The following is a 26,965-nucleotide window of genomic DNA, read 5'->3' as shown; positions in this document are numbered from 1 at the left end:
CTATTTTTGCTTCTAGTGTTTTTATTTTAAAATGTAAAGATGTAGTAAAATGACCAACACTTTAATTTATAGATTTATCACTAGGATCATATTTGGTGGTAGACAAATTTCATGTCCATATAATTCTTTGTAATTTTGCTCTAAAAAGATAATCTTTCACTTTTTCTTGTCTTTTCCGGGTGGTGGGGAATAATCATTTTGTAAGATCTTGAGAGTTGTCAGTTTTGAAATGATATTTGACTCTTCATAATGCCACATTGTGGGCAATTGGCTTTTATTTGTCATGTTTTTATTTTTAGTTATCAGATGAATGTATTAAAATCCAGTAAATTCAAATAATAAACACATGCTAGAGTGTATTTTCTTAAAACAGAAGCCCTACATTTTTATTGTCATTCATTCAATAGATGTTTGTTGAGTGTGTACTACGTTTCAGACACCATTCCGGGCATTAGAGATAGCAGTAAGTGAAACATTCAAAAGGTTAAATTTATTTCTTTATCTTAGCCCAAGAGCTCATGCTCTGATTTCTATTAACTTCAACTGGGAATAAAATAACTCTGGACAATATGATGTGGTAAGCTTACTAAAACAGTGCCTACCTTCCAGTGCAGTTCCTTGACTATCATTGTGTGTCTTTAGACATGCAAACCTGCTACATTACAAAAATAAATTTATGGAACATAATAATTGGTTTTGATTATGTTATTGTTCTCTTAGCTATTTAAAGAAAAAAGACCTTGAGTACGTTTTAAAAATTTCCACCTTCTGCAAACTAACAACACACAATAATATTGGGCCGTTATTTTAATGAGATATTTTTATTTTGGTCTTTTAGAGAGAGGTATCACATATGACAAGGAGATTTTATGCCTCTGTATCTAAGATAACATCTTTTTCAGCCCTTACGCTCACTGTCTGAAAATTCTCTGTGACTTTGTCACAGAGAGAGACTAGTATAGGAAATTCAACTATTTCACAAATCTTTTTTTATTCTAATGCAATCATGTTCAACAACGAGATTGAAGTCTTTTCATAATGACAGTGGTAATTTTTACTAGCCAAAGTACACAGTGAAACAGATTATAATACTAGCAATTTACATATGCTCATGAATAACTTATTCAAATTCGAGTATATAAGTAGATTTTAATTGTTAGACAGTTTTAGGTTCACAGCAACATTGAGCAGAAAGTACAGAGGTCCCCTGTATAGCCCCTCCCCCATACATGCATAACTTTCCCCATTATCACCACTCCAAAACTTTTGAGGTGTAATTGCTACAATCAAAGAATCTTTACTGACTCATCATCACCCAAAGTTCATAGTTTACATTGAGGTTCACTCCTCGTGTTTTACATTCTATGAGTTTTGGCAAACGTATAATGATATGTATACACCATTTTAGAATGACTTCAGAATGATTTCATTGCCCTACAAATCCTCTGTCCTCGAGCTATTCATCTCTCTCGCCCTGGTAACCACTTATCTTTTTACTGTCTCCATTGTTTTGTTTTTTTTTCCAGACAGTCATAGCATTGAAATGGTACCATCTATAGTCTTTCAGATTAACTTTTTTGCATAGTAATATGGATTTAAAGTTCCTTCATACTTTTTCTTGGCTTAATAGTGCATTTCTTTTTAATGCTGATCAATATTCCATGCCTTATGTGAATGTGGCGGAGTTTATTTATCTGTTCATCTACAGGAGGACTTCTTTGCGGCTTCCAAGTTTTGGCAATTATGAATAAAGTTGCTATAAATACAGCAAATTATTTTTAAAATAATTTTCTGGTGACAACTTGTGCTTAGGTAGTTTTGAGACTAATATTATGCTGGAAATAATGATGATGAAGGTGACTGCATTTATTCAAGTGATTTACAAAATGACTTTAGCAATTTTCTCTGTATTAAGCTATACACTGTATAATTTCCAAAGTCTATTGTGTTCGATATTGTTAATGTTTTTCCACTTTACATTTAGAGCGGTAGTATAGTCAGGTGTTTGCTTGCTTCCCTTTGATCTGGTATTTTCTTGGCTTAGTGTCGTGGTTTTCAAGCATGAGCTATTTTTCTCCCGGGAAAAATGTTTGGTTTCACAACTGGTGGGTAAGGACAGAGATGTTGTCAAAGGATGTTCATCATCCTTCAATGTACAACCCTTAGCAAAGAGTTATCTGGCCCCCAATTTCAATAATGCCAAATTTAAGAAACTCCGATTTGGAAATTTGGCCCATGTCTAGTACCCTCACATCACATATTCATGCATTTGGCAATTTCATTGACATTAGTCTGAATTTCTGGCTTATCATCCTATTTTTTTAAAACTTTTGAGTCTAAAATTGAAGATCTAAGATGCCTTCACCGCAAGTATAGTCACGAGACCTTTGATTCCAACACAGAAGGAGTTCTTGACATTGAATTAGAATCACCTGCCAAGATTTTTAAAATGTAGATATAATTAGCACAGGGAAATCTTGAGCATCTCTTTCTCGCTCACACTAATCAGGTGATCCTAATATGTGGCTACAATAAAAACTACAATCAGGGAATCTGATCCCTCAGCCAATATCTACCTATGAAATTTTCTAATCACAGGATCACTAAGCTCTAAGCTGTTTCTGCCTTTGATAAAATTTAGAGATGTTTCCTTTCATTGTTAAAGTGGGAACATAATTGGATCACAACTATTTATTTTTATTTTACAGATGTAGGGTGCAAATCAGGATTGGGTACATAAGTGGTCTACATATAGGTGACGCTTGGGCCTCTCATTGGACCTCACTTCTCCTGGATTGGGATCATGTACCCTTATTGATGCTGTGTTCCCACCTCCTCCCTCCCTTGCCAGTGTCCCGCTACTGCCAGTCCCTTTCTTACAGTATTATGATGAGTATTCAGGGTCCACTTATAAGTGAGAACATACAGAACTCCCTTCTTTGTTTCTGTGATAGATCACTGAGTATGATAGGCTTAAATCCATCCAAGTTACTGCAGAGTCCATAAGTTTGTCTTTTTTATGGCTGTATAATATTTCATCATATGAACAGCCAACAGACACATGAAAAAGTGCTCAGTCTCACTAATCATCAGATAAATGCAATTTGAAACCACATTGAGGGACCAACTAACTCCAGTAACAACAGCTATCATTAATAAAACAAAAAAAACAACAGATGCTGGAGAGGATGTGGAGAAAAGTGGATGCTTCTACATTGTTGGTGGGAATGCTAGCTAGCTCAACCTCTTTGGAAAGCAGTGTGGCAATTTCTAAAAGAACTGGAAATTGATCTTCCCTACAATCCATCATTCCCCTACTGGGAATATACTCAGAGGGACTCAAATAGTTCTATAAAAAAGACACCTGTACACTCATATTTATTGCAGTACTATTCACAATTGCAAAAACATGGAACCAAACGTGCTGCCCATCGAAAATAGACAGGAGTTTTTAAAAATGTAGTATGGATCTCTACTCTTTAAGTCCATTCCAAGATGATAAAATGTCATTAAAATCTATTATTGTGAAATATACGTTTCCGAGCTGTGATTTAGCAAAGTATTTTTTTTATCCTGTGCTTTGAAACAGTTAATGAGAAATAATGACCTGAGTCCAACCTGATACTATATTTTTAGTTATAAAAAGATTTTGGAAATACCAAAATATTCATTTTGTTAATTTCACTAAAGTTTAAATCTGCCTTATATATGAGCCTGTTCATTATATCATAAATTCAGTTCAATATGTGCCGTATTTTTTCAGCCATCAGTTTATAGGCTCAGAGACTTTTGTAATCAGAGTCAGTTGGCCCCTTTTCATCAATGGTGCTGACTACTAAGGTGTTATTTTTACCTCTACTGGTGCACATCTGTTAAAGTTCCTACAGAAAGTCTATAGCTCAACAGAGTGTGATTTTCTTAGACGTTAAGTCTAAGTTCATAGGCATTCAGATGAAAAACCAATTCCCTTTGACAAGTCATTTTCCGGTTAAATACACTGCAATCTCAATGGCTACATAACCGAAGAGAATATGTAGCCTTCTTCCAAAGAATATAAAATCTTGCCTCTTGCAATTTTGTTTTAATTTCTCTACTAACTTTTCGACAGTGATTTGAGTAGCCAGGTTGGCATCAAAACAATAATTACGTGTTTTATTAAATTTCATGTAAAAAAAGAAATAATTCATAGCAATTTTGTTGGATGCTAACACATGGAAGGATCTCAACAAATTTATGTTGAGTAAAAACAAAATAGCAAGTCATTTTCCTGTTCTGATAAAATGATACTAAAATAGTTATATGCTAATGGAATATGTTGTATATTATCTAAATATCTGGCGCCACCTTCTATCATTTTATAGCCATTTTACAATAGCAACTTTACTATTCCTAAAGTTAAAAGAAGTTGGATAAGTCAGAAATGCATACTCATGTCAGTGAAATGGCAAGATGCATGAATGACTGACATCAACCAAATTACTAAATTGAAGTTTCTCAAAGTTAGCATTATTGAAATTGGGAGCCAGACCAAATAATCAATTAATTTGAGCTAATGACGTTTAACAGAAATTGTTTTCTCTGTAAGGAGGAAGTAACGAGCATTTTAATAGATGGGAGTAATCTTAAATAATGACTGAAACTAGAAAAGTTAATGAGGCCACTTTACTTATGTAATTTCAACAGAATTAATCCTTCCCTCCTAGAACTAGTAGGAGTCAAAATTCAGTGTCTATTTAAAGCAATAAACACAAAATGAGGCAGAAGTAGTTTCCTTCTGTCCACACCTAATCTTTGACAGTACAAAATAATTAATTTTTGTTCAATCAAGCAGTTTCCTCTCTTTGAGTTACTGTCCACATTTACTGCAAAGTAATTTTGTAAAATTACAAAACAAAATATTTTTCCTTTGTTTTCATCATAGCCCTGTGAGAGAGGTATTATCATTGTCAGTTCACAAATGGGAATGAGGACTTAAGTGACATATCAAACTCGTAAATTAGTGAATAGATACTCTGATTTCAAGTTCAGCCAATACTTTTATAATTTTTCCATTCCCTTACTCCGTATCCCAAAAATATTTTATAAAGATGAATTTAAGCAAGTGTTTCATGTAAAAGCAGAGGTTACTAAAGCCACACATACACAAAGAAAATCAGAAGAATTTTTCACATTCTTAAAGGCTGTTCTAATAAAAGTGTAGCTCATTAATTTATTTAATGTTCAGAAGACAAAATATAGTTCCATCCTATGACTAGCAATGGAAAACTAGAAGTAAATTTATAATTAGGCAATATTGTATCTATCACATTATTTTATATACAGAAGGACATTATTTTATATCTAGAAATATATTAAAATTTCTACACAGGATCCATTTGAATAATTATTTAATTTTACTAATTGTCAGATTAATAAACTGGAAAGGTAGAATTTTATTTTAGCCTCCTTATTTTTTTTTATTTTTATTTTTTATTTTTGAGTTGTAGTCTCACTCTGTCACCCAGACTGGAGTGCAGTGGCCGCTCCCGTCCACCGCAGCCTCGACCTGCTGGGCTCCGGCCATCCTTCTGCCTCAGTCTTCCAAGTAACTGGAACTACAGGCGTGCGCCACCACACTTGGCTAATTTTTTTTTATTTATTGTAGAGATGAAATCTCACCAAGCTGCCCAGGCTCAGACAATCCACTCACCTCAGCCTCCCATGGCACAGGATTACAGGCTGAGCCACCGAGCCCGTCTATTTTAGCCTCTTTAATTTAGATACTGTAGTCACTATGAACTGGTGCCCCCTGAAATATAACTAGTTTTCATGCAAAATTTGAAAATTTGTATTTTTCTTAGAACAAAACTTAAGCATTAATAGTAATGAAAATATTTTCTCACCACGATGATTGGCTCTATAACATCTAGCCTTATTAATTTTCTATGACATTATAGCTTACAGAGGAAAGAAGAGTCAGTGTCGTGGTTTCAGAAGTCATACCTTCCATTGTCTTGTAATGTAGCAGCAGCAACACAGCTCCAGTGTTCCAATCTATGTGAATCTAAACCTATTGAATTATTAAATCCTATTCTACAGTGAACAGCACCTTCAAAAGAAGTTTTAGAAAAATCCCCCAGGGCAGTGAGAAAGAAATACAATGGAGAGGATGTAGCCAAAAGCATATACCTACTTTCTCCTGAACATTAGAGATGCTTTTAGTCCTCCAAAGCAATGTGCTTCAAGCTGCTATATCATGTTCATTGTTCTTGAGACTATTCATTATCCTTGAGATCTACAGTTGCAAATAATGAAAGTATTAATAAAAAGGGTTTTTCCCTCAAAGATATTCCATTAGCAGGATTTCTTCACTTTTGGTGTGGTTTCCAAAAATTTCTGGAACCTTTCTTCTTGAGAGAGAGCTCACATTGAATAACTTTCCCAGACCCACTATTTTAATGCCTCCAAAGAAGAAATGAAATCTAATTCTTTTATTCTATACAGTCTTATTCAGGTAAAACCTATGTTTTGGCAACAGTAGTAGTAATTACAATAATATTATCAATAATAAAAATAGCTACTATTTTGTCAGAGTTTCCTATGTGCCAGGTTTCATGCTGTTTTTCATGTATTACCTCATTTTCAGCCACACTTAAACACATAAGGTCGATTTAGAGTTCCCATTTTACAAAGGCAGAAACAGAAGCAGAAAGAGGGGGCGAGACCCAAACCAGCTCAAAATACTTTAGTCAGGTGCCTTAAGATCTCGCTTATTGCTAAATACATGTGACATTTAGTTTAGGAGCATAGTTGGGGGCATGTCGGTGCTTGGTAGATAGATATATAGGTAGGTAGATCGATTTCTGCCCCTTACATATTAGAATTCAGTGGCAAAAGACAGAAAATGACTGGCATCATATCATACAATTTACTAACATCAGAGATTAATGCATAGGGACACTTATAGTATGCTTATCCATGCTTTGAGAACCATTCTCACCTAGATGGGACACATAAGAAATGATGTGCTAGAGTAGGGAAGGTGTTGAGGGAGAAATCCTGGACTGGTCCTTACACTGTTCTGTGAGCTTCCTCTATTGATGTGCCTGATTCTACATTCCAAAAGGAGAAAGGAAAAAGACCACACAAGAAGTATTACCCTTTCTCTCTGGTGGAGACAAACACATTGTTTACCATACACAGCCAAGTGTTTCTATGTCCACATGGACTGTCTTTATTCTTTTGATCAGTAGAATAAGAAGGCAGCGTTATTGCCTTAAATAACTCCTACCGTAAACCTTTACTCATGGTAATACTCATTAAGCATTTGTTGGACAAGGCAACTTTAAAATGTGATGTAAATTTTGCTAATTCTATTAAAGATAGTCTTTTAATGATGTTTACTCTCCTTTACTGATTTAAGTTATTTAATACTCAGCAAGTTTTATTTACTAATATAAACCAGGCTTTGTTTCACCTTGGATTTAAATATTTCTACTGATAAGGTTTAAATATTTCTACTGATTCGTAGGTTATAGACATTGCTGAGACAGACATTGGATCATCAGATTCACCAAACATTAGCATTTCATGGTAGAAATGAAAAAAAAAGTCAGATTTGAGATGGAATAAATCAATATTATTAGAAATCCTGTTCTGAGTTCTAAAGTACTGTGACATGATCTCAGGTCTCATTGGCTTTATATCCTACCCCTCTTCCTATTTGATGTGTAAATTCTCTGTTATCCTTAATTCCTATAATCTCTGTGTTAATCACAACATAACTTTAATATAGGTACATAAACTCCATCGTGACATTGACTCCAATTTTATTATTTTTCAAAGGTGCTATTTTTAGAATATATTATGAAAATTATTAAATAAGTTTGACTTGTTTGAGAGTTCACCTAAATCATGGAGTAAAGTCTAGCTATAACTCGTCACCAAATGAATTAATAGGATTGAATAATAGATTTAGTTTCATTCAGTATATGTATTATAAGCTGTATTCCTATTTTGAAAATGTGACTACTTGAGGGGTTAAAGATAAGAGCCAGAATACACTACTGATTCTATTCAAGCCTTTTCTAAGTGTATTTCTGAAATTCAGAAGGATCAAGTTCCTATAGAAACTAGGCTTTCAGTGTTCAAGGGCTACGTTTCAAACATTTTTCTGTGTATTATCTATTATGCATTCATTAATGCATGCATCTACATATATTTTTATCCAGAATGTTTGCCATGCTTGAATTAAAACCTCATGTAAATCTATGCTGAAACTAAGTAACTCAACTTTTCATTTATTTATTTATTTAAAAATTGTGGGGTCCAAGTAATTCACTTTACCTAGAATGTGCTGTGTACAACTTTTAATACATTTTATAAATATTAAAAATGTTTGTGAAATGAATAAATAAAAGTCTATTTAAATATTTAAGACATATTTTACTATGTTTCTATAGCAAAGGTAAAGTTAATATACATGAAAAAAGACAGATTTAAAGTTCACAAAATTATTTAAAAAGAGAAGTACAGACTATTGTATATAATGATATATATATTTGAGATCACCATATTTATAATGTTAATATTTTTTTTTGAGTTGGAATCTCACTCTGTCACCCAGGCTGGAGTGCAGTGGCACACTCACAGCCACCCCAGTATTGACCTCCTGGGCTCTAGCAATCCTTCCACCTCAGACTTCCAAGAAGCCGGAACTGTAGGTGCACACTGCCATGCCCTGCTAATTTTCGATTTCTTGTAGAGACAGGTCTCGCCAAGTTGCCCAGGCTAGTCTTGAACCCGCAGACTCAGGCAATCTGCTTGCCTCGATCTCCCAAAGTGCGAGGATTACAGGCCGAACCACCAAGCCCAGCCTATAATGTTAATTGCAAACAGGGCTAAGTAACTTAAATATTTATGATATGAAATGGTGCCCAATTTATTGATAAGATTTTAACTCTCTTGGAATTTTTCCCAGTAAAATCCCCCATTTTGCAGAATCTCCTCTAAATATGCCAGTGAATATTTCATAAAATTTAAAAAAATTCTGTGGTAAGATTTCAAGATAACTACGTGAATGAAAAGGCCTTAGAATGGATTGTTTTTTCCTTTGTACATCAGAACCTCTGCCAAGATGCTATTTTCCAGCAGGTTTATTCATTAACCCACTATAGTTCACTTCTCAGCTTCCCATGCTGCCGGTCCTAATGGTGCTGTGATAATGATTCAGGTTCTAGAGCCTCCATACTCTTTAGTGAACTTTGCCGCTCAAATTATTCTTTTCCAGTAGATGATGTGCTTTCTCTCTGTGTGTTTTGTTTTGCAGTTTATTATGCTGACATACCTCTTCATGTTGGCCTGGCTGGGTGTCACGGCTTTCACCTCACTGCCAGTTTACATGTACTTCAATCTGTGGACCATCTGCCGAAACGCCACACTAGTGGAGGGAGCCAATCTCTGCCTGGATCTTCGTCAGTTTGGTAGGTGGATCTTGGATCTCTGTGCAACGTCACCCCCCCTTGTCGTACCTACATAGCTGCCTCGAAAAGATTGTAGGTCATTTTGGAATCATCAAGTCTGTCAGATATATTTTGCAGTGCATTCTCGTTTAAGATACTTCTTTTTAAATGTACATAAGTAGGAACTCAAAGGTCAATGAACTGCTCTCAAAACATAGACATATGCACAGGTACATTGAGCAGAATGAATTTTCTGGTATTGGCAGGTGATAATTGTAGCTTCCCTTCCCGATTCCTTTGTTCCTTTCCGAACGCAGTGTGATGCCTGCAGCCTGCTTTTATCTTCCTGTGATAAATTACACAAAATGAGAAGTCTAGTATGAAGATCACCAAAGAAAGATGTAGCTCATTGTCTTCTGAAATAGAAAAAAAAAAAATCATTCCGTATTTAATAATAATGAAATCAGAGGATGCTAAATAAATCAGCAGTCCTCTTTGGTTATTTTTACTGAGGGCTAAAACTTTATGGAATAATAATAGTTACTCATCTGTACATGGGCTTACAATATATAGACCTTATACTAAGTACTTTATACAAGTCAAATTGTTAAATCAAATTGTCTCACACCTCTATGTGTGGCAGGCAATACTGTTGTCTTGTTTTATTGATGACAAAACTGAGGAACAATGAACTTCAATGACTTGCCCAAGGTTATACAGCTTGCAACTGACAGAGCGAGGATTCAAACCCAGCCAACTCTTCTTCAGAGTCTGTGTCCTTGCTTAGAAGTCAGTTGCCTCTCATGTCGAAACTAGACTGAACTAGAAGTGTGAAAAGTTAGAGTCTAATTTCAGTTAACCTCTTTGCGGTTCTATGATATTGTTTGTAAATAATTAAAATGGAAGCTATAGAATTTATAAAAGCCATGCAAAGCCACATTTGCAAATGGATTTTTTTTTTTTTTTTGACTGAACAGATATTAAAATCCAACCGATGAACATCTGGGGAGACACTCTAAATGTTTTTTCTCCAGTGAGTTTTCCTCATAGTTTAGAAAAGTAGGAAATGTTTCATCAGTTGGGACCTGAAGGCCTTGTGATTCTATGGGTATACACTAAGAACCACTCTATGGCCAACTAGCTTCATGTTTCAGAACAGTGGCCCACCCAGCATCCTGTCAATTGAAGCCCTTGGGGCCCTGTAGTCTGAAATGAAAAATAGGATTACATGCTCTATGGATGAAGTTCTTGGCAAGAAGGATTATGGGCAGTTCTTCTACAGGGGAGGTTTTGCTCTCAGAATCAAGTCCCCTTAAACATAGGAAAAGAAACCTTGGCATCTGCCACTGGAGGTCAATGCACAACCAGCTGCTTAGAAAACCAGGGCATTGGCTTTGGTACTTCCCTTTCAATGGCTTCCTTTTATTCTCCTAACCCTAAAAGTAAAAATTGGAAGTGATGTGACTAGCCTCTCAGACAGGATTGCCAGGTAAAAAACAAGACATCCAGTTAAATTTGAATTTCAGATAAACAGGTAGTTCTTTTCTTTTTTTTTTTAAGGTACAGCACCAAGTATTGTATGTAACATAGTTATACTAGAATTATTTGTTATTTATCTGAAATTCAAATTTAATTCAGGCACAGTTAGGTTATTTTTATTGTTAAATCTATTAACCCTATTTTCAGAGCTTTAATTTATCTTATGAAAGTGTTACCACTGGAATAGATGAGAGGCAGTAATAGTCTTTTAAATGTAATTGTTATGCTTTGGATTGGAAATATTTTATTTCTTATGGCATGGTAAATACTAATTGTGGAAGATAAATATAAAGTCTTTGGTCTTATAAAACTAGATTTTAGACTGAAAAATATTGGGGGACTCTGGCAAAATACTTTCTAAAATTTTCCCAAATTTTCTTTCTAAAAGAGGGAAAATAATCCTCTGGAAAAGAATAAGTAGACTCTCTTTTGGTATTTTAAGTTTTTTTTTTTTTTTTAAATCCTCTGTTAATTTTCAATGTATTAAAGTCCTTGTGAAACCCAAATTAACCAATTTTACTTAATATATTAAGATTTATGCAACCCAGTGTACAAAATCTCTTATTAAATTAATCACATAATATATCTTAATGCTATAGAATCTTAAAAATGAATCATTAAATACCAGTCCAACTGTCTGATCAAAAAGAAATGGAGTAGCTATCCAGCAGACCATGCTGGGATGGAAAGGTGAGAGTTTCGAATCTTGGTCCAATTCTTTGCTGCTCAACAACTATTCAAATAAAATGTTTAGAAAAATAGATCTCTTCCATCATAATCATAAGTAAACTGCTAGTCAACTTAGTAGACAGAATAATGGATCCTTAAAAATGTACATGTTCTAATTCCTGGAACAGTGAGATGGCATGTCAAAGGGGAATTAATGTTGCTAGTCAACTGACCCTAAAATAGGAGATTATTCCGGATTAGCCAGATGGACTCAATGTAATCACAAGTTTCCTTCAAAGTGTAAGAGGGAGTCAGAAGAGAAGAGTCAATCAGAAGGAGACGAACTACAGAAAAAGTGCAGCCCCATGCAGTGTTGCTAGCTTTGGAGCTGGAGAAAAGAGACCAAGAGCCAAGGCATGTGGATGGCCTGGAGAAGCTGGAAAAGGAAAGAAAATTTCTTGGTCTAGAGCCCTAAAGAGAATGCAGTGCTGAGGATTCTTTGCTTTTAGATTTCTGTCTTCCAGAACTGGAAGAGAGAAATTTGTGTTGAGTCAAGCCATGACATTTGTAGCAATCTGCTACAGCAGCCATAGAAAAACAAATACAGCATCAAAAGCCAAAGTTGATTTTTTTGGTTATTGTTTTCCAAACTTGTTTGTTGCTTTTGTGATCTGATACATTTACTTTATCATGATGGCAGTTCATCTTCTGGCAAAACCAGCAACACTGTATGTCCCTGATGATTCTTCTGCAGGCTTCATTCCCCTTTGCAGCTTATTCTAACACATATGCAGATCCCAGAGATCAGGAAGTAAACATCTTTGAGGCCTGGCTCCGTGGCTCACCCTGTAATTCCAGCACTTTGGGAGGCCTAGGCAAGTGAATTGCCTAAGTCCGCGGGTTCGAGACCAGCCCGGTCGTGAGATCTCATCTCTACAATAAATAAAAAATTAGCCAGGTGTGGTAGCGTGCACCTGTAGTTCTGGCTACTTGGCGGTAGGATCACCGGAGCCCAGCAGGTCGATGCTGGGGTGGCTGTGAGTGTACCACGGCACTCCAGCCTGGATGACAGAGTAAGACTTCAACTTAAAAAAACAAAACAAAACTTTGAGGGCTTATTTTCTGCCTACCATAGGTCACCCTCTGGCAACCAAAGACGCACACACATCCCCTGTACAAAGCGCATTCACTCCATCCCAAGTTTCAAAGGTTTATATCCCACTACAGCATTAACTTAAAGTCAAAAAATATATTTCAATCTCATCAGTTCATACCTATATATGTCTTTTTAAAAAACAGTATGCCATGGTGATTGCAAAGCATGCATATATGGTTAAAGCTGTTCCTTGAAACTTCTCACTGTTTGCTGCAATATTATCAAGATTTAGTCAAATGACATTTTTCTTATGTGGATGTGGAGGAAAGAGAAGGCACTTTCAGATGATAGACAGCCTTTACATTAGCTATTATGACTTTCTGTGTAGCCCTTGATAGAAACTCTATTTCTGTATAATATTTCATTGCCCTCTGGATAATATGCCCCTGATAAGACTCCTAAATGTCCGTATACAACCATGTTACTATCAAGTGGCATCAAAAAAGAATCATTCTTCAAAAATTATACTGTGACCAGCACAGAACTTACTAAAATGCATCAAAAAAGTCATTGAATAGGTAAGGATATATTTTGAGGTCATTTCCTTTATATTGCAAAGTTGCCTCATTAGAATGTAGATGATATCTTTTCTCTTAGAGGAGACCAAGATCTTTAAACTAAAGTAATGGGCTAGATGCGGTGGCTCGTGACTATAATTCCATGAGACTGAGGCAGAAGGATTGTTTGAGCCCAGGATTTCGAGATCAGCCTAGGCAGCATAAAGAGATCTTGACTCTACAAAAAATCAAAAAAGATAACCCGGGTGGTGTCATGCACTGTAGTCCCAGCTACCTAGGAAGTTGAGATAGAAGGATCACCTGAGCCCAAGAGATCAAGGTTCTGGTCAGCCATGATCCTGCCACTGCACTCTAGCATGGGTGACAGAGTAAGACTTTGACTCAAATAAATACATAAATGAATGAATAAATAAATCAATAAATTACTAGGTAAAGGTTATAATACTTGCTTTGTAGAGGTATACATGTCACTATTGATCCCCATGCATGTTATAAATCTATATATCTCAAACAGATCTCTTTGTACTTCAAAATGCATCATGAAATAGTTTTACTTGTATTTTTAAGCCTTTTATGATTTCTGTAATCCTCCAATTACTAGGGAAACCCTCCCAAGAAGGAATTATCATTTTGGAGGGTAGGACCCTTTTAGTACACTCAGAATTTGTTCCTCTGGATCAAATGATCAAACAAAGTTGTTATCTGGAAGTTTTGAGAAGATTACATCATGATTTGCTGAAGACATGTCTCCAGTTGTGGCAAACAGGTGACTGGTTCTCCTACCATAATAACGCACCTGCTCACCCCATGCTGAGTGTTCAGCAGTTTTTGACTAGAAGCAGTATGAGCCCATGCTCCACCCTCCCTATTCACCCCATCTCACCCCAAATGACTTTTTTTTTTGTTTTGCTTTGTTTCCCTGGATGAAAAAAGTCCTATTTTGCTGATATGAAAGAGTTAAAACAAAAAATGGCAGAAGCACTAATGGGCATCAATAGTGACAAGTTCAAAAACTGTTTTGAGCTGTGGAAAAAGCATCTTGATTGGTGTGTTGCAACAAATGGAGAGTATTTTGAAGGCTACTGAAGTTAAATTCATAAAAATAAATACACAATCTTTTTTTTTTTTGGTCCCCTCATATATGAACTATGATTCGTTGACATTGGTTGTATTAATTGTTTATCCTAGTAGACTTATATTATGAAATGTTAAAACTGGTTCCCATGATATCTGGATCCAAGATTTAAAACTGAGCTTCTTAAAAAACTCAGAGATTTATTGAAACTACCTCAGGATGGGTCCAGGAAAGAAAGTGATCTGAGGTGGGTGGGGCTTCGTTCAGACCTTTAGCCAACCTCATCTGATATCCAGCACACTCTCTCATGTGAACCGGAACAGCTTGCCTTTATCTGATTTTCACTCAGCAGGATTTCATTTCACTGACTTATTCACACTATTTTTAACAAATATTTAAGGAACAGCTATCATGTTTTAGTACTGCTCAATACTGAATGAAAAAAATTTATGACAAAAAAGTAATAAAGTTTGACAAACACATGTATCATGAACCTGGCCCACCATGCTTTCTCTAGGGAAGGCGGTCATGATCTAGGAATATGGCATTCTTTGTCTAAGATATAACAGATTACAGTTGAAACTCGAAATAAATAACACTTTTGACTTAAGTCCACTCCATTCAAAAGGACATTTCATGTTTGCATTAAAAACTTGATACATTTATTCTTAATGAATACTCTTTTGTATGTTAAGCTATGTGCCATTGCTAATGACTGAACTATGTTCATTTCTACTACATAATGGAGTAATTTCTTTGGTAAAATCTTGGCTTTATTTTTCTTGTCTAGGCTGTTCCTGTGTATAAGAATTCCTAAGTTAGTGTCTATGTCAAAGGGGAGTTAAAGTTACAGATGGAATTAAGGTTGCTAATCAGCTGATTTTAAGATAAGGTAGTTAATTAGCTTGGATTATTCAGTTGACCCCAATGTAATCAAAAGCGTCCTTAAAAATGGAAGTGAGAGTCAGAAGAGAAGAGCTGGTCAGATGGAAGTGGACCATGGAGGAAGGGGACAGAAAGATTCATTGTAGCTGGCTTTGAAATGGTATAAAGGAACCAAGAGCCAAGAAATGTGGGTATGCCCCAGAACCTGGAAAAGGATGCTCTGGGTATTCTATCATCTTTAAAACTAGCAATGTCAATGATAAATTATATGAAATGTACGCATTAATATTTCATACCTAGAGAGTTAATTTCCTATCATCCTATCAGGGACTAGTGTTGTAAGTATCTATTCATGCTGTTTACCTCCAACTCTCATTTTACAAATTCCTTGATAAGGATATATACCCCTAAGACTAATGACTAAACTGTCTAGGAACTAGCAAATGGTTGTAATTGAATTAGTGATGAAAGTCATCATAGAAACTGTATATACACATTATGCATAATTTCATTTTATCTCAAGCACACCAAATTCTTACAATGCCAGGAATACATCGTTTTTGTTTAGTCAGCTTGAAAAATATACAACACTTACAAAGCCTGTGACTACAACATGAATGCACCATGTCCTCTCTATTGTCTCTCCTAATTCCCCTTGCACTAGGTTCTCGGTGCTTCTCTTGTCCAAGAAAACTGAAAACTGAGAATCATTGGATGTCACTGATGGTCTTTATAAAATACATTTCCATGGAGGGTTGAGGCAAATCTGAAGGAAAGGAATTATGACAGTGAATATATAGGCAACACTTTCTAGGTGTTTTGCTGAAAATGTAAATTGAGAAATGGGTAAGGGAATGGAAGTACAACATACGTACCCCCACATGAATGAATTCTGTAGTGTATCAGTGTGGCAAGGGATAGAGTTGGCCAGGAAGATTTCTCAATAATAGGGATTTTTATTTAAGAAAAACATCATGAGAGAGTTCTGCTTTTATGTTTTCCTACCCTTACAACCACCTTGGCAGAAAAAAAAGGTTGTAGAGGCAGATCTCTGAATTTTTTGTACTGCTTCTCTTGTCCAATCCTTGCTTGTTACTTTTTCAGTCTCCTAGTTGCTTTTAAAAAACTGGAAATGTCAGTCTACACTTCACTAAATTTTTTCTATAGCTGGTAGATCTATCTATTCAATATTTAGAAAAATTGGTATGCATTTGTATAATTTATTTAAATTTTGGTGAGAGCAATTTGGTCATTCATAGAGAGAGAGAGAGACATATGAGTCAAAATAACCAGGTTTTCAAATTTGCAACTCATCCTGAACATGCTCATGTCTAGAGTTTTTATTGTTTTATATTGCTGTATAAACTACAATTAATTTGAAATATGTATTTGTGGTATGTGGCATATTTATCACAAAACTTCATTATATATGTGTATGTGTATATTTACACACACACACGCATATACATACAATATCAGGAATACTGATGATTGGGTCACAGTATGTAAAAGAATGATGGAGAAAGGTTTCCTTGAGTAGTCTGAAGGACCAGGGGGACTTAATGGGGAAATTCTTGTCTGAGAGCAGATCCATAACAAGCCTGCACCATGCATGGTATTTCAGGATGCAAACAGCGAGCCAATGTGGCTGAAGCAGAATAAGAGTAGAGAAAGACTGAGATGAAGTCTGAGTGTTCGCAGGATGTACGATCATGATGAGTCCATTGCAGGATGCTATCGCTTTGGGGCTTTTATTCTCAGAGAAGTGGAGAGCCACCACTGCAGATTTTGGCAGAAAAGGAACATGGACTAAATGACAGAAGAGTCAGTCACTCTGGTTGCTATGTGAATAGATTGTAGCAAAGCAGAAACAGAGATTCCGGTTAGCAAATGATTGTAGCCGGAGGTATTGGTGACTCAGATTAGGAGATGAAAAGAAGTAGTCTGACTCTGGATGTATTTTGAAGATAAAGGCAGCAGAATTTCTTGATAGATTGCATGTGGTGTTTTAAAAAAAAAAAGGAGAATTCAAGGAGGAATTTATTTTTTGACTGAGCAAGTGGGAAGACTGATTTGCTATCAAGAGAGAGAGAAAAGGCTATGAGAAGATTTTGCTTGGGAGTGAGGGGGGCAAGGAAGAGGATCAGAAGTTGTTTTGAAGATGTTGACTTTCAGTTTGTATTAGATATCCAAATTGAGTTGTCAGTTAAGGACATGGATATATAAATCCTGATTTCATGAGAGAAGCCAGGGCTGGCTAGATTTAGAAGTTGTTGGTAATATTTAATCTCTAGACTGGATGAGATCAGGAAGGGAGAGAGGGCCAAGCATCAAAGGCTGAGATGCTCTAATTTAAAAGGTCAGAGAGACGAGGAGGAAACAGACAAGAATACCGAAAAGGAGGAGCCAGTAAGATTAGAAAGTCAGAAACAGGAGACCGTAGCTCTTAGAAACCAGATGAAAAGAGAGTGGAGGAAGAAAATGTGATCAACTGTCTTCGATACTGTTAACTGTCAAGAAAACTGAAAACTGAGATCATTGGATGTCACTGGTGATCTTTATAAGATACATTTCTATGGAGGGTTGAGGCAAATCTGAAGGAAAGGAATTACCGATAGTGAATATATAGGCAACCCTTTCTAGGTGTTTTGTTGAAAAGGTAAATCGAGAAATGGGTAAGGGAATGGAAGTACAACATATGTACCCCCACATGAATGAAATCTGTAGTGTGTCAGTGTGGCAAGAGATAGCCTTGGCCAGGAAGCTTTCTCAATAATGGGGATTTTTTATTTAAGAAAAACATCATGAGAGAGTTCTGCTTTTATTTTTTCCTCCCCCTATTACCACCTTGGCAGGAAAAAAAAAGGTTGTAGAGGCAGGTCTCTGAATTTGTTGTACTGCAAGTTGATTATTATTATTATTGTTGTTATTTCATTTTTAAAATGTGGAGTACAATTCAGGGTAAGATATACAATTGGTCATTAAGCAGATACACTTGTTGATGAGGTATACTCCTACCCTGGCAGTTTCCCACTACTGCCAATCCCTTTCTTGTAGTATTAGGATAATTGTTAAAAGCCCACTTATAAGTGAGAATATGTGGTACTCAATTCTTTGTTTCTGTGATAGATCACTCATTATTGTAATTATTGTAGACCCTATACTGAAAGAAATTCTACACACTATTGGCAAAGCAGAGACTAATGACAGCAGTTTACAGAGTTGATGCTGCAACTTAAAACTAATAATGTATAAATGCATATATATATGAAAACTGAAAAAAAAGAGCAGCAAATGCTAAACGCTTAGGTATAGAATGTCCAGAATGTTTTATTCCTTCATTCATATATGTGCTTAGCATTTCAATAGTTCTCAAAACAAAATTAAAGAGCCATTGTTGGGTGACCTTGATTATTTCTGTTCCCAAAAGATGAGACCTACTGACATGGCAGTGACTTACCCATGTGGTTATTTTAAAGAAGTACTGTTCTGGACCTGACATTCAGGGATCCCCATCGAACAGTTCTGTGCTGGAGTCTAGAAATACATATTTTGGACAATTCCCCAGGTGATTCTGATGTAGTTGGTTCAAGAACCAACTGGAATAAGGATAAATGTGAGTGAATTGGCAACTTTTGATTTTCTATAACTAATAGCATTGCATTCAATGCTAGCAGAAGAAAAAGTACTCTTCTGGGTCATATGTCCTTATAGACTAACAGAAACATTGTACTAGCCCCCAAAATTTAGATACTGATGTTAACACAGTCTGGGACATAGTTACCAGAATAATTGTGTCGCCCACCACATTAATAGACCAAACCAATGTAATTGAATCTGAAAATTCTGGTGGCTAGATTGAATTGAAGTCAGACAGAAAATATTTTAAATCTCTCGATGGCTAACTAGTTTTGTGTCTTGTATTCATAATCCTATGCACAATTTTTATTCACAATTAAAACTGAGGAAGAATCTTTCCGTTATAACATAATACAACATGAAACTTAAGTTTGATCAACAAAAAGTTTCATTTTTTTTCTCTTGAGTCTCTTTAAAACATTTATAAGGCTGAACTGCAATTTTCTACATATTGTAGGGATTGTGACAATCGGAGAGGAAAAGAAAATTTGCACCGTCTCTGAGAATTTCTTGAGGATGTGTGAATCTACTGAGGTGAGTGTTTCTACAGACTTATTCAATGAGAATTTTAGAATTCATTTTGTTATTTGAAGAATACGTTATAATGAAATCTATATTGAATTTTCCCTTCATTCTTTCAGAAGCAATTTTAGTAGAATTTGTGTTATGCAGGGAGAATAGAGAACAATAGGAACCAGAAGCTCTGCATATTTCAATAAAATTATAAGTATTTAAAGTTCTCTAGAAACTCTCATTCTAATGAAGACTGAAAATTATAAGGTTATATTTAAAGAGATAGCATACCTATATTGTTATAATGTTACTGATAACCATCATTATTAATTCAGAGTGAAATTATAATTACGCAGATGCAAGGATTGAAATGATTTGCTGGATAAAAGATATTGTGATAATGTTTCTTGATTGAGAGTAGGTGATTTATATTATAGACTCACTGTTGTTGAAGTTTTACAAAGTCTCATTCATATGGCATAGCAGGCCTGACCTCTCTTCTGCTTGTAACTCTGACACATATTTTGGTTCTCTGTGGTTTCTGTTATAGCTGAACATGACCTTCCACTTGTTTATTGTGGCACTTGCTGGAGCTGGAGCAGCAGTTATTGCTATGGTAAGAACTCAGAGCTCTAATGCTTGGTTTTTACACTTGAATTTCAAAGATATTTGCTTTGTAGATGATAATTTATCTCTAATGTCTGAAGTCCATATGAAACAATTTTATGTTATCAGTTTTAAAAAAATGGTAGAAGGACCATCAGGAAATAAATAAACAAAAACGAAGGTTTACCCTCCCCAAATTATTATTAAAATAGAAATAATATTTGGTAGTCAGTTTAAGGATTAAAACACTGAATAATATTGATAACATTCTCCCAAATAAATAATTGATTAAAATTCTAGATATTAGATTACTATAAATATAAAAAGTTATTTCCGTAGCAAGTATGTTTGTGTCAGCGTGATATTCTGCGTAATCTAATCAATTCCTTGATTTACATTATATTCTACTCCTTAACTAAGAACATTAAAAAGCCATCTAGAGTCACTTATGTAAAAATGATTCGCTTATTTTTCTTAAAGTAAGCCTCAGTAGTTTCAAGTCATATCTTCTATATCTAGTTTTCTTCAGAAATATTATGAACAAAGTCTTTAAAATCCTCTTTCAAGATATCAGGCTTTTACAGTGTGGAGGACCTATACAAGACAGTACCATGTCTTTTTTTGTAACTCACCATGAATTCCAGGTGCCCACTGAAATGCCAAATATCAACAATGAACATGTCCTCTCAGCTTCAGTAATAGTTTCTGCACCCAAAGTCTTCATTTTTTCTTTCTGTACCCTAGAAGATAAACAGTATAGAACTCTAGAAGTCTCCTAGTGATGTCACAGCCATTATAGCCCAGTAAATATGTAAAGATCGTGGACTAATTTGCATTAACTTGTGTCTTTTCCTTATGGTGCAAATACTGTATATCATCTAATGTGTTGGGGAAAGAACACTTTTCAAAACTAAGAATTTTCTTCTCTCTTGCCAAAGACTAAAAATAGAAATGAGGAGACAACGCTAATGTGCTAATGAGCCATACCAGACCAGTCACTCTTAGTAACTTCAGAAACACTTTTTTGCATTAAAATCCAATTCTGGTTTACACAAAATGGTTTTTAAATATATCCCAACAAAGCTGATTATGTCAGTGCTAAAGTGAGTCTTCAGATTTTTCGTGACTTTAAGCATTGCTACATTTTACATAGAGTGACGATTATCCTCTGTATAAGAATTTCCTTTCAGCATGTGAGATAATTAGCGTGATCACATGGCTGATTAATTGGAGGCATAGAAAGAGAACAATAAGCAAATGCCTTATATTCTTAACCTAAAATTGATGCTGAAATATGCCCTGGGAAAGAATCAACATACTCTGGCCAATGATGTTCCAAGCATTCAGGGTCTCCAGGAGCACACAGACTGGATGTGAGCTGAGAGGAAACTTATGAATGTCTCGATTAGTAAACATATGAATGTTTCTATTAATACACGCATTCCCTCACAATGGACAAACTCTAATGACTTATGTACGTACTGCCAATATATACCCATGTATAAGAAGTCTGTCCAAGTTCATTTTTTAAAGTGGAGAATAATAAAGCATTTGTTTGCATTTACTGCATATTCATACATATAAAATTCTATCTAAAAGTGCATACCCTCAGGTATATGCTAGTGAAAAATTCCTATTTACAAAAATGTTATTTAAATATCACCAAAATGCTTATGACCCTCAAATCAAAAGATTTATAATAGAAGTTTATGTTATGTTTTTCTTAACTAATCTATTAAATTTAAAGCTATACATAAATTTTACTTCAAACAGGAAAAGTTTAAAACATATTTTTTAAATGACTAAGCATTTTGGGGGATGATTTTTCTCTCTGAATAGAGTCATCATAAAACTCCGTACTGATTTAAAGGACTGACCTCAGTATTTCCAATTTATTAACTCTAGGAATAGTGTGGGTCTAGGGAGACAAGTAAACTATAACTACTGCTACTGTTCCTGGTATTGATACTACTAGGACTGCTATTAATAACATTTCTTAAAAAGTTACCCTACTGGCAGAGTGTGGTGGCTCAAGCCTGCAATCCCAGCACTTTGGGAGGCCCAGGTGAGGGGATTGCCTGAGCCCACTGGTTCGAGAACAGCCTGGGCAACTTGGCGAGACCTCATCTCTACAATAAATCAGAAAATTAGTGGGGCATGGTAGCAGGCACCTGTAGCTCTGGCTACTTGGAAGGTTGAGGCAGAAGGATTGCCTGAGCCCAGCTGACTGACCCTGGGGTGGCCATGAGGGTGCCACTGCACTCCAGCCTGGGCGACAGAGTGAGATGCCAAAGCAAAATAAAAAAAAAATGTTACCCTGTTGAAAGCACTGTTAAGTGCTCTGCATACATGAACACATTCATTCAATATTCATAACACAGCAACTGCTGTTAGCCTCATCAACATCTCATTCAAGACTCACAGTAGAGCTAACATTATTTCCATATTATAGATGAGAGAATTGGAATGAATTCCACTCTACAAAAATATTTAAAACATCTGTAACTCAAGGCCAGGGTTATAAGAATTTGTAATAAAATTGACAAGTGCTCTACTCCATTACTTTGTCGAGATTGTTAGGAAGTCCTGCATGCTGGTAAAATTGATCAACCTGACATTACACCAGATTTCAGTGACACTGGTCACCTAGTAAAGGACAGGAATAAGCTTGAAAGTTTCTGTTCTCCTGAAGTCCAGATGACATGTCTTAACATCAATGGGAAAGCACCCGTTTCTAAATTAGAATGACCTCAAATTTGTTTTTCAGTATTTTACTTATACATATTTAAAAATAATAATTTATGGACCATATTTTCTTGGACATTAAAATAAAATTAAAAGTTTTTGTTTGAGCATTGAACTGTTTTTATTTGGCAAATCTTTTGAGTATCTGCTACTTACTGAGCACTCTTCATAGCGCTTGAACTGTTTTTATTTGGCAAATCTTTTGAGTATCTGCTACTTACTGAGCACTCTTCATAGCACTTGATGGTTTAACAATGAAATATCACATAAATCTGATAAATTGCATAAGTCTTATTTTTATATGTAGTGATTGAGCTTTTGCCATGTAAATGCTGGGATATACAAGAATGTAAGTCAGTCCCTGCTTTTAAGTGGCTTTTAATTTTTGTCAAAAAAAATACTCAACTTCAGAGGAAACAGAACATTCTGAAAATAACTTATTTGTAGTGGTATGCGTCGTTTTTTCCTATTTCCTTGTGTCAAAATATTTTTTTGCTACCAGTTGACTACATAAACATGCCACAATATTCACTATTTAGAATTGACCTAGCATTCTTTATATTCATCTGTACTGTTCTAGAGCCAGTCAGCTTCCTTTCAATGTACTCTTTTGACTATCAACATTTTAGCGTTCTATTTTTCTGAATGTTGGGCAAAAATATTGCTCACCCTATAAAATGCACAGAAAGTAAATAGTTGAAAATTTAGTTACTCTTCCCCGTGCTTCCATCCAAATCCATCATGTGAAAATTACTTTATCTCTCCTGTGGACCAGGAGGGAAGAAAAATGTAAAAAAGGAAAGAGAAAAACAAGTAAGTGGTCTCACTGATGAGTCAATTCAAGTCAAGCCAAAAGTTTTATTACTTGAGTAACTTCATTAGTCAAGACAAATTCAGAGCCTCCTTTGTGAACATGGCACTATTCTAACTATTATGAATGCAGTGAAAAATGCAAAATCCATAAGATGAAATACTTTTTCTCTTATACTTTGCAGTTCAAAGGAAACAGCAAAATTCACTACATGAAAATTGATTTGATAATTAAATCCACAGGCATAGTTTGAGGTTTCTATGATCCCTCTTTTTGTGGCATGGTGGGACAGTCTGTCCTCCAATTAATTCAAGCCAATTAGACACAGACTATATGTGAGAATATTTCTCATGATTGATTATAAAATGTAGATACATGAACGTGAAATGTATAGTCTTATGGTTTGGGCATATGAGGGCAGATTGGACAGGAAACATCTCATAGAGACTAAGAATCAGTCTTGGACTACTTCAGAACTGAAAAATAAGAAGAAAAAGATGCCAAAAGAGAAGCATACAAAGGATATGGTTTGATATAGTTGGAGGAGTGAAGAATTGTCTTACTTAGGTTGTTTCTATTATTACAGAAGTTTTAGTTCCATTATATGTGTGACCATTTCCTGTCAAGATATATTTTTGGAAATTTCTTTCTTGATAGAAAGGTGTAATGAAGACACCAAACAGACTTTTAGTAAAAGTTATTTCTGTCTTTGATTAGGTCCACTACCTTATGGTTCTGTCTGCTAACTGGGCCTATGTGAAGGATGCCTGCCGGATGCAAAAGTATGAAGACATCAAGTCGAAGGAAGAGCAAGAACTTCATGACATTCATTCCACTCGCTCCAAAGAGCGGCTCAATGCATACACATAAACAAATCTTCCTGTCCTTTCTACCATTTGAATGCATTGGTGTTTAACTAAGGGCCATCCAACCATCCAACCTTTGACAAACAAAATGAAAGTGCTTTTCATCAATGATATGTAAGGTGACTTATGAATCACCTGAATACAATTCTTTGTTGTGGAGCACTTAATCTCCCAATTTGTTAAACTGGCATAATCAGATCTTTTCTACAAGCTCCTATCCAGCCTTTTTTTTTTTTAATTTCTCAAACTCATAGGATAGTTCTGTAAGATCAAAGATACTAACCTTGTCAAATGCAAAGATTTGTTTCATTTTTAACCACTTCCCATGTGTTATACATAACACCTTTTGCATTATTTCTTATGTTTTGGAAAGAAAATAGCTTTTTATACTTTTTAGTTTTGATTTCGGTAACTAGTTTAACTACAGGTAACCTTCAAAGGGACCATTGTACATTATGAACAATAGACAGAGATGACATCATGATGAATCTTCTTGAAATATGGAAATCTTGTGTGAGGATCAGTGGCCACATTACCACAGGCCCTGGTTAATGTTTTCATCAATCTAAGGTGCAATTTCTAAATTTGTAAGAGTAGGTTAAAAAAAGTGCTTCTTATCTTTGTTAACATTGTATTTTTTCTTGATGTAGTTAAAAGGTATTTCTCTCTGATTACTCATGTTTATGTTGTGAGCATGTAGAAAAACAGTAATGCTAATGCATGGCTAGTTGCCTTTTTAAGATTGTGACACCAGACTTACCTTTTAAAGTTTAGTATATAGAGACAATTTTAATGGAAATAATTACTGTGGACTCTTGGAGAATGATCTCTTTGTGATTTACGATGTGGCTGGATTGGAACTTTTAATATGCTAATGTGGAAAACTAATTACCTTTATGAAGGTGGTATATTAAAAATAAGCACACTAACCCCTCAGACGTTGTTTTACCTACTTTAAAAGTTTTAATGGATTGCACCTCTGTAAACTACTCCTAAAATGTGTATGATATATTTGAAAAGGCTTCCATTAATATAATAGCTTTGCTTGCAGCCTTCCAATCTATGTTGGTTTACCTGTAGTGTTTTCTAAAGTGTGGTCAGAGGCCCCTATAGAATGTATTGTTTGGAAGTGTAGTGAAATATTTGTGTTTTTATTTCAAGTAAGTCATTTTAACAGAATGTTCATTCATATTCATTTATAAGAAGTACCTATATCAAAGGAATTTAAAAAAAGCAATCAGTATTATTGGACCAAATCTGGTGTTTGTTTTAACCTTGACTCTCTTCTTTTGATTATTTCTAATGCTACAAGAATGCTGTAAAGTGTCTTTTAAAATGATGTAGCCTGACAAGACATTTCTGTCAGTGTATAAAACTAGGTAGTATTGTGCACTGATTTGACCATTGTGAAATCCTTTCTCAGTGTAACTGCATTTCTAATAAAATTTATTGAGTGAAACAATCTTTGTACAACAACTAGTCATGCATCATCAGTAATTTTACAAGTTCTTGTAGTAGGTGGGGGGTATTACTAGGGTTATCTGTGGCATGATTATGCATTCTGTAGTATTATTTCATTAATTTGGGGTTCATTTTGCTTCTTTTTTTTACACTTAGATTATCTTACTGGTTCAACATTTTTCTGATATAAGCAGTATTACAGATATTCAGCAAAAGTATTAATGGGCTTCTTTAAATTCTATATTATAGTGTTTCAGTTCCGTGTCTTAACAGTTTGTGATGATTTTTAAAACTGTCTTTTAAGCCTATGTAATGATGTTGACACTTTTGGCTTTCATTTCTGGTATTAGAGTTTGTATTTTCACAGAGTGCTTTGTAGCAGGCATTACAATTAATCTGTTTTGTACATAAATGTGCCAACAGCTTGATGGTGGCGTTTTTGAAATGTAGAACAAAGTGCTTGCAAAATGTAATAAATACACTTGTGTACTTTGTGTACTTATTATTAGTTTCTGCAGTGTTTTTTGTTTTCTTTGTTTTGTTTTGTTTATTCTTCTTTCCTGTGTGTGTGTGTTCTTTTCATAATGCAATAGATGCCATTTCCTTAAGAATCTTATTGCCGTCGAGCTGACCTAGCACTTCAAATTTAATGACAATTCTGGCCTGGACATTCAGGGCAGAAATGCCAGGAAAGAGGTAGAAGGAGTAAAGGCTTTGGAGGTTAGTTCACTTAGAAAACAATAACTTCCTTAAGTTCTGCTATTTTCTTGCCTGATCTCTATTGTTCTGTGTTTTCCTTAGTGCCTCACAAAGTAACAGAAACAAACAAAAAAGACAAAAGCAATTAAAAAAGAAAAATTATTTCTTGTTTGCTTCAAAAATATCAAGGTGAGCCGGGCTCGGTGACTCAGCCTGTAATCCCGCGCCTCTGGGAGGCTGAGGTGAGTGAATTGCCTGAGCCCGCGGGTTCGAGACCCGCCTGGGCAGCGAGACCTCATCTCTACAATAAATCAAAAAATCAGCCGGGCGTGGTAGTGCATGG

At 35.2% G+C, this 26,965-nt stretch overlaps 1 protein-coding gene across 1 annotated transcript in view; it reads left to right on the top strand.

Annotated features, from left to right (window-relative positions):
- Positions 1-26,426, top strand: part of GPM6A (glycoprotein M6A) — a 167,774-nt gene extending 141,348 nt beyond the window's left edge. Inside the window, exons 4-7 of the mRNA XM_008065335.2 lie at positions 9,308-9,461; positions 19,379-19,455; positions 19,985-20,050; positions 24,314-26,426. Coding sequence (XP_008063526.1) covers positions 9,308-9,461; positions 19,379-19,455; positions 19,985-20,050; positions 24,314-24,466 — 450 coding nt within the window. The 3' untranslated portion in view covers positions 24,467-26,426. The remainder of the gene's footprint in view (positions 1-9,307; positions 9,462-19,378; positions 19,456-19,984; positions 20,051-24,313) is intronic.
- The last annotated feature ends 539 nt before the right edge of the window (positions 26,427-26,965 follow it).

Source organism: Carlito syrichta, unplaced genomic scaffold (assembly GCF_000164805.1).
Source record: "Carlito syrichta isolate Samal-C Ts95f unplaced genomic scaffold, Tarsius_syrichta-2.0.1 Scaffold308237, whole genome shotgun sequence".
In the NCBI taxonomy this organism is placed as follows: domain Eukaryota; kingdom Metazoa; phylum Chordata; class Mammalia; order Primates; family Tarsiidae; genus Carlito; species Carlito syrichta.
This window is presented reverse-complemented; position numbering and strand designations above follow the sequence as displayed.